The following is a 12738-nucleotide window of genomic DNA, read 5'->3' as shown; positions in this document are numbered from 1 at the left end:
AACTTCCCTGTCAATGTGAACTATTAAAATGACTCAAAATGCAGTAGTACTTGTAGTAGTTTTTTTTATATATATTATAGTTGTTTCTGTATTGTAAGTTTTGACTATTAAAGGGTTTATCTGTTTAAAATAAATGTGCAGAACGTTGATTCATTCAGCTGATTGTGACTAGTAGGGAACCCCAAATTAATAAAGCTAGGCATAATCAGCATTTATAGCTAATCAATATTGAATTTTCTTTTTATATTTCTTAAAGTGAAGTAAAGCTGCAAAAGCTAATAAAACTTGTTTCAGAGAAAGTTTAAGGACAATTCAATATTTTTACTGGAGAGCAAGAAAGAGATGCCAATGCAGATGCAAAACGCAGAGCAGACAAAGATGATAGTACAAATGATAACATTACAATAATTAATTGGACAGTTGCTTAATAAAACTATGTGAGAAAAAATGAGAACGATTTCTGTATTCATTTAATAATTAAATACCATCTTAAGCTGATTTTGTAAAAGCAACACAAAAGAGTTTGGATGTTGACTCAAGTTTTGATGATTAGAGAATCAAGATTGGCTGTTGGTGAGGATTCAGTGTTCAGTCAGTCGTGATCAATAATGTGATCGATCGACTCATGAAGGGAATCAGCTGTGAGACTCTAATACACATGACTCTGTCCACTGCGGTCCAGTTCTGTGTAGATCTGATCTTCTGTTTGTGTTGAAACTGTCAACTGATTCTGTGTTTGTGGGTCTGTAAAAGTTCCTCTTTTTCACTTTGGGGACTTTGGGGATGTCAGGAAGATCATGGTGCATTCTCTGGTGGTCATCCTATATGAAGGACATGCAAATAGTCAGATTCATCAGGAAATGATATGCTGATATGCTGTAGATGAACTCACCTCCACTGGGTTTGATATAATCCTGAGAACCTGACGAGGAAAGCATTTCAGATTTGAAAGATTTAAGTGACTCATTTTTCTAAAATGGGTCATTATGATGGGTGCAGTCAAGTCCTCTTGGGAAGTTCATATTGACAAGTAACTCTACATCTACAAAATGATGAATACAGAGTGTGCATCCTTGTGTTTTTTTATTTTTTTCTGTTTTTATTCAGTTTATGAAGGTGATGTAAACTGAATCATTATATTTTCTGTGGTAATTATACATAAATATATATTTTTTTATATGCAAATAATATAGGCTTATAATTTTAATTGTAGCTACATGAAAAAAACAACAACATTTTATTAATTAATTTTCCACAAATTTACCATCAAACTGCATAGCTTTAGTCTTTGGCTGCATTCATTCTTCCCACATGTTTTCTTACTGACTCGGAAACTCAGGGCTTAAAGACAATTTTGAGCTTCCCGCTCATAATAACACCTTCGTGCATTCAACTCACATCTATCCAAAATGACTTGAAAGTGCCATATGATCCATTATCTATTTTCCCATGAATAGATGTTTAGTCTTGTTTGTTTTTGTTTACATTTTAACATGATACTGAAATGTAGTGTTTTTAAAGTAAACTTTGCTTCCATAGAATTATATTATATTATATTTTGCCATTATATCAGCTTTTTTACTCCCACACTTTTTCCATTGAAGTATCATGGGCTTCATTAGGACGTGAGTGGTGAAATGTCTTTATAGGGCCAGACATTTAAACATGTTAGACTGTAGATCATGTGGTTTCACATGAATCAGATGGTGTTGGTGTGTTTGAGATGATCCACAGAGATCTGCTCGCCTGAATTACTGCGGTCTTTGTGTTTGAGGAAAGGGACAAACAGACACGAAACACAGGGCTAAGACACCATCATCATGAACCTCGGGTAAGACTCTGTCCATGCAAAGCCAACAGTGACAAAGCAAAACCACATGCTTTGTGTGTGTGTGTGTGTGTGTGTGTGTGTGTTTCACCGCCAGGCTCTTCTGGTCTGTGGTTTGCTCTGGTGGATGTTCTGCACAGAAAACAAAAGTGAAAGGTCTGTAGTTCATCCTCATATACGAAACCTCGGCTGACATTCATTTACACCGTGTATGTGTGTGTGTGTGTGTGTGCGAGTGAATTCACCTCTCACACTGACTCATGAGAGGCGTAAGATGAAGACCATGCTGTATCACATCCCCTCTGAAACACATCTGAGACTCAGTGGCACTTCAGAAATCCCCAGCACTGTTATACGCCAGTGTTCATGATCACAAACAGACTGTGATCTCGATTATAATCATAGCACGGGTGGAGGAGAAACAGACACGGATGTGCTTTTCTTGTCATCATTAAGGTTTCCAATAGTCCTGCTGTTTATAAAGTAAATTTTTTTCATTGTATCATTAAGTCTTATAAACCGCAAGCACAATGAAAAAGGAGCGGCTTAAATAGCTCTAGATGGACACTCACATAAACTGCTAAAGCTTCATGTTTATTAATGCTTAAAATATCTTTATTATGCATAGGCATCACACTGGAGGACTGAGTAAACTAATTCATTCTAATTAATTAATTTTTTACTTTGATTTATTTCACTAGCATTATTTATTTTTGATTACTATTTTTAGTTTATTTGTTTGTTTAAATGTATTTACTATTCATTTACGATATGTATGGCTATTTTTAAAGTATCATTTCATGATCAAATGTTTGATCCATGTGATAGTGCTGCTCTATTTAAATAATGTTTTTATTTTCATTGTTCAATTTCCAAATAAATTGAACAGACAATTGTGTGTTTATGGACCAAATCAGTGTTCTTTAGTGTAAATCAATGAACAAAAACAAAGCCTTAATCTCTGAGGACAGTAAAATTACAAGTCACATCAACTTCTATGTATGTGTGTATGTATATGTGTATGTATATATATACTGAGTAGTGCACAGTGCATCTTCAGCTGCTGAGTATCTGCCCATCTGTGACTGTTATCCAGATCTCTGAGGTGAAATCCAGCAGAAGAGTGAGATCTACACCACACCAGTACCTCCAGAGTCTTCTGAAGTCAGTCTAGAGATGTTTGCCGTGAGAACATGAGTGCTGGGGTCGCCCAGACTCTGGTTGTGTGGTGTGAACACACTGAAGATCTCCTGGAGCAAACGAGTCGCTCATCTGGCAGAAGTAGCTGCTGTTGTTCTGCTAGGTTTCAGGATAGCTGCAGAAGACTTGCTCCTCACAGATCCAGAGATGTTAACAGCCAGCGAGTTCTCCATCAGTCACAGCACTGAAACACCATTTACTGCTGACAGATGTCAACTCGCTGTTAGTCTGCTGAATTGTGGTGTTTATCGATGACATCAAGCACAGTGAAGATTACAAAGTGCCATTCTCACACTGAATATATTGTGACGGATGTCGTACCTGAGAAACTGATGGATGTGGAGGTTCTCATGACTGCCTGCTTCAACCTCCACTTACACTACGTTCTCACACTAAATACTAGGTAGATATTCTGTGTGTGTGTGTGTGTGTGTGTGTGTGTGTGTGTGTTACACTTCCCTGGTGAACACAACCACATTCTCAGTCTGAACTGAAAAACAGCTCCCTCTTCAGGGCAGCAGAGGAAAAGTCTGGCCATCCTCAAAGTTAGAAGACTGATTTATAATTTACTGTTTTTAATTAATCTGTATTTGATTTATTTATTGTTTTTAATCTGATTTTTAATATATATATATATATTATTAAGTAATATATTTGTGACTTCATTTATTTATTGATTTATTTTTATTTTTGACTTTACTTATTTAGTTTTGATTCACAGTTTTTAGTTTAATTAATTAATTAATTTAGTTGTCATTTTCTTGTATTTATTTATTTGTTTAATTTATTTATATATTGTAATCTGATTACTTTATAAGGCAAATCAATTATATATTATATGCCTCAAAGAAATGTATAACTGAATATGCGTCTAAACATGCATTTTGATGTTATTGTGCAAACACTTACTGTCTATTCAAATGAAGAAGTATACTGTTCTGTGGAAGAGTGTTCAGGAAACTGAGTAACAACATCTGACCATGTGACAGCAAATTTCCCTTTTACACTGAAAGCTTCGTAGTGTCATTTGATTATTGTCTGTAAGCTGCAGTCATGTATTCAGACATTTTTAATCAGTCTTCCCGAATGAGTTATTTTTAATTGTGTATTTAGAAAGTGGTTTAATTCGTGTAAATCTTTTGTAAGTGGTTTAGTTTGGGTTGTTCCTGTCTTGTTACGGGGCAGACAGTTAAAAATAGACTTCAGAAGGTTAAAAAGGGGAAGGAAAAAGTTGTGTAAAACAGCAGAAGAACGTTTTCAGCTTGCATTTGTAGTTTCACTCTCCTGAAATATTGTGGCTGAAACTACAACACGGTAAGAGTTACGCTCATTCAGTAATAAATACTTGTTTTACTAATGCATCTCTAGTCACACAAGAAACTTAATACAAGCGACTTCTCTTTCATGATCTCTGAACATCTAGTGATCGTGTGAACTTAGGTTTCAACAATGTAACAATGAAGATTTTACGAGTTAATATCATTTAAATGATTTTGATCATTTTTACGGTGTTTATAATACAATATTCTAATGTGTCTGTTATGTTAATGAAGCTAAAGATGATGTGCTGCACTGTTGAATATTATATTGTTTCCTGCAGAGATGTCACTGATGTCAGCTCCTCCTCTTCCTCTGCTGATTCTGTTTATGATCCCAGGTCAGTCTCTCTGTAAATGTCATTGGACTTAAAACTCAATATTAGAAGTAAAGGTACAAAAGTTTGGTCCAGTTAGTCCTGCTAGCTACAGGAAAAGTTCTGAAACCCCTTTGAACTGATCAAATAATCTTATGTTTAATTAGCATTTAGTCCAGAATGTTGTTCATGGTTAGTGGTCAGTGTTATGCTTCCTGCATTTCATCATCATCTGCAAATTTTACATAGCTTCATGTTTACATGAACACCGGTATTGTATTACAATTTTAATGAACCTTTATGGTCCTGGTTTTGTTTTCATTAATGTGTTTCAGGGGTTTCTAGTGCTGGTTGGGGTGTGAGTTACATTCCTTCACACATCTGTGCACTAAAGAACTCATCAGTGATAATGAGCTGCACTTATACATACCCTACTGGATATAAGATTGAGAAAGTGTTCTGGACCAAAACAAATGTAAAAAATGCTGATAATGAGTTTCCAGATCTGTCTAAGGATCCTGAATACAGTCAGAGGCTTCAGTATCTGGGAGACAAACAGCAGAACTGCACCATCAGACTGAGTCATGTGTCACAGAAGGACCAACACATGTACTATTTCAGATTCACAACCAATGAAGATCAATGGCTTGGTGATCCAGGAGTGACTCTTACTGTCACAGGTGACTTTTATGAGGCTGAGCTCTTCTTCTGTGCATTATGTTGAATAATAATCAGCGTATGACAGCAGCACTAGATATAATGTGTGTGTTGTGTTCAGATCTTCAGGTGGAGGCTCCTGAGAGAGTGACGGAGGGTCATAATGTCAGTCTGACATGTAAAAGCAGCTGCACTCTGACTGACAGAGCAACATTCATCTGGTACAGAAACTCACAGCCATTAACTGAGAGAAGAGACAGAAACAATCAACTCCTGCTGCAGTCAGTCAGAAGAGAGGATGCAGGCAGATACAGCTGTGCTCTAGATGGACACACTTACATCTCTCCTGATGCTCAGCTCAATGTCATGTGTAAGTATTTTCTTTAAAGGTTTCCTTCAAAGTCACTAATCCCTCCTTTTCTTTAAAACTGCATATATCAGGTTTATAAGTGAGAAACACAGCACAACTGAAGTAAACAGGGCCAATATGTAAACGTTAAAAATACTCATTATTTCAATAGTATATGCACAAGATGGGAAAAAAAGGGGGAAAAAAGGTTAACATGATTTTAGTGTGAAAGATTGCTTTAAAATATGTACCCCATAACAATGCAAAGGAGCTGTCAGATTTACCGTTGGTCTGTTAAATTTCATCACAACAAAAAAGCACAGTGTTTAATTAACTCTGCTCAGTGTTTATCACACTCTACTCAGAGTGTTGAAGTAAGATTGAAGCAGTGTTGAAAATAATGACGTAATTAAGTGATTTACTAAGATCTGATTGAGCATTAATGATGAACACCTACTGTTAACAAACAGAATCACTGAAGAAAAGAGAAACACAAGAACTACAAATAACTTCAGATACAGCTTTAGATGAAATCAACTGAAATAAAAGAAGACATTAAATCTCTCAAGGTCTCAGCAGAGCAGCTTTACAGACTTAATTTCTGTAAATTATACTTGCTTTGTGTTGCAAGGCTCGTGATTGGCTGTTCGCCAGTGATGTCACAAATTCATGTGCACATGCTCCACAAACTCAGGATCAAAGCCTGAGTTGTCAAAGAAAGTTGATGATCAGCATCATGGTACCAGCAAAGCCGGATTGGAGAGGTTTGGTTTTGTCAACTCAAAACTAATCCTGTAACTGAATTTGTTCAACTACCATCATGGTACAGGCCCCTGGGTTTTGAAAAAATCTTACCTCCGGTTAGTGTTAGCAGTTAGCAGACCATTAAACTGGGTAATATAGGACTCTGGGAACATGGGTAAACTCCCAGTTATATATATAAAAGATGCTCTATTGGGTTGAGATCTGGTGACTGTGGGGGCCATTTTAGTACAGTGAACTCATTGTCATGTTCAAGCAACCAATCTGAAATGATTCGAGCTTTGTGACATGGTGCCTTATCCTGCTGGAAGTAGCCATCAGAGGATGGGTACATGGTGGTGATAAAGGGATGGACAAGGTCAGAAACAATGCTCAGGTAGGCCGTGGCATTTAAACGATGCCCAATTGGCACTAAGGGGCCTAAAGTGTGCCAAGAAAACATCCCCCACACCATTACACCACCAGCAGCAGCCTGCACAGTGGTAACAAGGCATGATGGATCCATGTTCTCATTCTGTTTACGCCAAATTCTGACTCTACCATCTGAATGTTTCAACAGACATCGAGCCTCATCAGACCATCAACTGTCCAATTTTGGTGAGCTTGTGCAAATTGTAGGCTCTTTTTCCTATTTGTAGTGGAGATGAGTGGTCCCCGGTGGGGTCTTCTGCTGTTGTAGCCCATCCGCCTCAAGGTTGTGCGTGTTGTGGCTTCACAAATGCTTTGCTGCATACCTCGGTTGTAACGAGTGGTTATTTCAGTCAAAGTTGCTCTTCTATCAGCTTGAATCAGTCGGGCCATTCTCCTCTGACCTCTAGCATCAACAAGGCATTTTCACCCACAGGACTGCCGCATACTGGATGTTTTTCCCTTTTCACACCATTCTTTGTAAACCCTAGAAATGGTTGTGCATGAAAATCCCAGTAACAGAGCAGATTGTGAAATACTCAGACCGGCCCGTCTGGCACCAACAACCATGCCACGCTCAAAATAGATTAAATCACCTTTCTTTCCCATTTTGACATTCAGTTTGGAGTTTAGGAGATTTTCTTGACAAGGACCACACCCCTAAATGCATTGAAGCAACTTTCATGTGATTGGTTTATTAGATAATTTTATTAATGAGAAATTGAACAGGTGTTCTTAATAATCCTTTAGGTGAGTGTATATATATATATATATATATATATATATATATATATATATATATATATATATATATATATATATATATATATATATATTGTCACGGGGTGGAATGAACACACGACAAGGGGAGCTCAAAATAAATACCCCGGAGGGTGGATTTATTAATAAGAGTGCCGTCAAGGTGAGTAGTGGGCGTGCTGAGTGTTCTTGTGCTCTCCGTGCGAGTCTCCCGCTGCTGGGTGCTCGTCTGTGCAGTTTCTCGTGGGCGCTGATCGGTCACACACTGGTGTCTGCAGAGAGAGGAGTAAACACAGGTTAGATCTCAGCCACATTGGAGATATCAGGCTCCCCGTTGTGGTGTCGAGCACAGCTTATCTAGCCGACGGCGAACGAGCTTCAGGTGTGGCCGATCAGCGCGTTATGAGGCACTGTAGGTGCAAGGTGTCCGTTTCCAGGGCAACGCTGATCTGTTCTCGGGACGCTCGTCACAATATATATATATATATATATATATATATATATATATATATATATATATATATAATTTATTTATTTTTACTTTGTGTGTGTAGCAATCAGTTTTATGCAACAATTTTGAACTGGTATATTAAAAAAAAAAAATACATGTCACCTTTGTCAATGTCACCTTTATTTATATAGCGCTTTATAAAAATACATTGCGTCAAAGCAACTGAACAACATTCATTAGGAAAACAGTGTCAATAATGCAAAAATGATAGTTAAAGGCAGTTAATCTTTTGATTCAGTTATGTCATCTCTGTTCAGTTAAATAGTGTCTGTGTATTTATTTGCAATCAAGTCAACGATATCGCTGTAGATGAAGTGTCCCCAACTAAGCAAGCCAGAGGCGACAGCGGCAAGGAACCGAAACTCCATCGGTGACAGAATGGAGAAAAAAACCTTGGGAGAAACCAGGCTCAGTTGGGGGGCCAGTTCTCCTCTGACCAGACGAAACCAGTAGTTCAATTCCAGACTGCAGCAAAGTCAGATTGTGCAGAAGAATCATCTGTTTCCTGTGGTCTTGTCCTGGTGCTCCTCTGAGACAAGGTCTTTACAGGGGATCTGTATCTGGGGCTCTAGTTGTCCTGGTCTCCGCTGTCTTTCAGGGATGTAGAGGTCCTTTCTAGGTGCTGATCCACCATCTGGTCTGGATACGTACTGGATCCGGGTGACTGCAGTGACCCTCTGATCTGGACACAGACTGGATCTGGTGGCTACGGTGACCTTGGAACAAGAGAGAAACAGACAAATATTAGCGTAGATGCCATTCTTCTAATGATGTAGCAAGTATATAGGGTGTTATGGGAAGTGTTTCTGGTTCCGGTTTACCTAATTAATGCAGCCTAAAAATCCTTTAACGGATTTGGATAATAAAAGCATATTAGTATGTTATGTGTATGCCAGGTTAAAGAGATGGGTCTTTAATCTAGATTTACACTGCAAGAGTGTGTCTGCCTCCCGAACAATGTTAGGTAGGTTATTCCAGAGTTTGGGCGCCAAATAGGAAAAGGATTTGCCGCCTGCAGTTGATTTTGATATTCTAGGTATTATCAAATTGCCTGAGTTTTGAGAACGTAGCGGACGTAGAGGATTATAATGTAAAAGGAGCTCACATATATATATAAACAGCATATGCTGGTTAAGTATGTTTTGAAGCATGGCTGCTGGTTTGAGCTGGTCATGTGCTGGTCCTGAAGGAGTTAGTTGCTTAGGACCAGCACATGACCAGCTCAAACAAGAAGTCATGCTGTTTTATTTATTTATTTTTTTCATCAGATAGTACTAATTTCATTTAGAGTTTAAAATTCAAATATTTCTCCTGTAGATCCTCCAGAGAAACCTGTGATCTCCATCAGTCCATCTGAAATAGTGGAGGGAGATTCAGTGACTCTGAAATGCAGAAGTGATTCAAACCCTCCTGCAGAAATCAACTGGTTTAAAGGAGGAATGTTTGTAGGATCTGAGAGAATCTACAGCATCTCAAAGATCAGCTCTGATCACAGTGAAGAATACAAGTGCAAGTCCAAATATGAAAATACAGAGAAATACTCTGATGCTGTGACTTTAAACATAATGTGTGAGTTAATGATCATCTGCACATTGTTTACAATTTTTTATTTATTTATTTATTGTGAATTTTCATGTTTGTTCATTTGTTTGTTTTTAGACCCACCCAGGAGCGTCTCAGTGTCCATCAGTCCATCTCTTGTAATAGTGGAGGGAGATTCAGTGACTCTGATCTGCAGCAGTGATTCAAACCCTCCTGCAGAAATCAACTGGTTTAAAGGAGGAATGTTTGTAGGATCTGGAAGAATCTACAGCATCTCAAACATCAGCTCTGATCACAGTGAAGAATACAAGTGCAAGTCCAGAAATAAACATGGAGAGAAATACTCTGCTGGTGTGACTCTAAACGTCACGCGTGAGTCAATCATCATCTGCACATTGTTCCCATACAAATTCAAAGTTTTTTGTTTTTTTGTTGTGATGTTAATATTTTATGTATTTTAGATCCTCCCAGGAATGTGTCAGTGTCTATAAATGGATCAGGTGTAATAGTGGAGGGAGATTCAGTGACTCTGATCTGCAGCAGTGATTCAAACCCTCCTGCTCTGAACTTCAGCTGGTTTAAGGAGACTCAAAGCTCAGCTGTTGGATCTGGACAGAGTTTCAGTGCACTACAGAGTGGACGCTTCTACTGTGAGGCTCACAATCAACATGGATCTCAGAGATCAGACGCTGTTACTGTCACTGGTGAAGCTTTATTTTATAAATGATCAAGACAGTTGTAGCTTTGAGAGACAATCTTAACTCACATTCTTAATCTTTCAGTGTCTCATGGTCTGGGTTGGCATGTCTGGTTGGGAATCACAGTGGCATGTGTAGGATTATTCATTATTAGCATAATCATCGTGTTCATGATGTAAGTTTTATTAAGAGTCATTTTCGGTTATGGTGCAGGTTGAATTGCCTCATATAATTATTAGTAATAAATCTTTAAAACTCAACTTGTAACTTTAATGTCTATAAAAGCAGGAGAAAACGAAGAGGTGCAAAAGCTGAAGATGTCACAGTAAAACAGGTGAATCATCCAGACAGGACTGGAAATATGTTGCGTACATTTTAGTTAGGTTCCATATGTGTAATAATTCATTTTCATTTATTTCAGGATGATCTGTACTCTAATGTAACTGAGAGGGACGCTCACGTGTCTCCGTATGCCAGCGTTTCATTCAGCAAACCCAGAAGAGATGGAGACAGAGATGCTGAGGAGATCCAGTATGCAACTGTCCAGCATCACAAGAACAAACCGATGAAGAGAGCAGAGGAGAGCGAAGACCAGTACGACAACCTCAGGATCCACCAGCCTGCTGCTGCCCTGAGGTGCAAAAATACATCTTCTGTCATCATCTGCTCACTGTCATGATTATGATTAAAGGAAAATGTATAGTTCTTATAGTTTGAACTTTTTGCTTAATGCCAAATCAGAAACCTGACATAGAAGGAGGATGAATGACTTTATCATCATGTAATTTCCTTTTGTTTCAGGCAATTGGATGTGGAGACTGTGGAAGAGGTCTCTGTGATCTACAGCCCTGTCAGATGAATGACAGACTGTCATGAAGACATGTCATGTTCATCTCGGCTGCTGGGAAAAGCAAAAGCCAAAGATATTTGCTGAATATGAACAAATATTAATTGATGTCCTTGAAAGTTTGGCAGTTTAATTTAGCATGCAGTTTAACAACATTCATGGCATATTAATTAAATCTGGTGAACAGATGAGATAAAAAGAAAGAAAAAAACATGATGCTGTGACATGATGTTCGAATGTGTTTAACGATGAAATTATTCAAACTTTGAATTCAAATGTTTATGTGACCAAATAAATAGAATGTATCAGTTTCACTGAACTCAAGCTTCATATATTCATGATTTCAGTTCTTTAAATCTTTATTTACTTCTGTTAAAGTCTAGGTACTCAATTCCAGGTCATTGAGGAGCTAAACTCAGAACTATATACCTGCTAGGAGTCATTGTTTTGTGAGGGGCTCTAGGCTGGCGTTAAATACAAAATAATGTAGCATATGTGATTGATGGGTTACTATTAATATTCAATTAATATGCGGTATTTCAAAACAAAATAATTTATGTTTGCATAATTGTTTATATATAGACAGGAAAATGCTCACAACAGTGGATACAGATAGTTTGATCACTGGTCCGTCAAAGTGGCCGATGATGATTATTTGTAGTGAAACTGTGTGCATCTGTAATCATTCAAGTTTAAGTTATGGAGTCCCCTAAAGGGACATAAGTATTAAAAATTATATTTTAGTGATTTTTGCATTCACTGAAAAAAACAACAACAACAACAACAACAACAGCAACAACAAAAATTGAATTCCATTAGCACCATTTGTAAGCAAATGCAATGAAATATAAACTTCCCCTTTGATCTCATACTTTCTCCATCACATCTCCATCTAGTGGTAACTTCAGCTGAGAAATACTGTGTTGCAACAACAAAACCTCTCAAGTAAGTTGAGAGTAAAACAACTTCTCTGTCTGTGGTCAAAGTGATGGCATCCAGTGTTATGCAACATATGTCTACTTGAGAGAATTTTTCCAGGAAGAAACGGCAGCCAATATTATAACCTAGTTTTATTATTATTATTTTTTTTTTATTTAAACCTCTCTCCAATATTAATATGTGCAAAAGCAAGTGAAACTATAAAGTCCTACTACATAAGGAGAAATATGTCATTTACTGATTGGTCAGATTGATGTACAACAACAATAAAAGTTTTTATACTGACCAATCTTTCTTCCTGGAAAAAAACAAAAAAAAAAACACTAAACCTAAAGAATGTAAACCTTTCTGATGAAATGCGTCTTAAATAAGATTATGTCATCAATTTGATATATATATATATATATATATATATATATATATATATATATATATATATATAAGTTTATTGACAAATAAAGAATAGACAGTAAGTGGTGGGTAGGAGAGGGGGATGGGACAGGAAAAAACCCACCCAGAATCCCAACCCCACAATGAATCAGAGACCACTGATAGAGTCTCAACGCACACTACTGATCAAAATGATGACTGTGTTCTCCCCAAAA

At 37.4% G+C, this 12738-nt stretch overlaps 1 protein-coding gene across 1 annotated transcript; it reads left to right on the top strand.

Moving 5' to 3' along the window:
• Positions 1-3838: 3838 nt before the first annotated feature.
• Positions 3839-10816, top strand: LOC132141747 (B-cell receptor CD22-like; the record flags this gene model as incomplete). Its single annotated transcript, XM_059551410.1, has 10 exons — positions 3839-4342; positions 4629-4685; positions 4997-5341; positions 5440-5688; positions 9425-9676; positions 9767-10021; positions 10111-10353; positions 10432-10522; positions 10633-10681; positions 10769-10816. Coding segments are annotated over exons 2-10 (1587 nt in total), but the record flags the coding sequence as incomplete, so codon positions are not given.
• Positions 10817-12738: the final 1922 nt, after the last annotated feature.

Source organism: Carassius carassius, chromosome 6, assembly GCF_963082965.1.
Source record: "Carassius carassius chromosome 6, fCarCar2.1, whole genome shotgun sequence".
NCBI lineage: Eukaryota > Metazoa > Chordata > Actinopteri > Cypriniformes > Cyprinidae > Carassius > Carassius carassius.
This window is presented reverse-complemented; position numbering and strand designations above follow the sequence as displayed.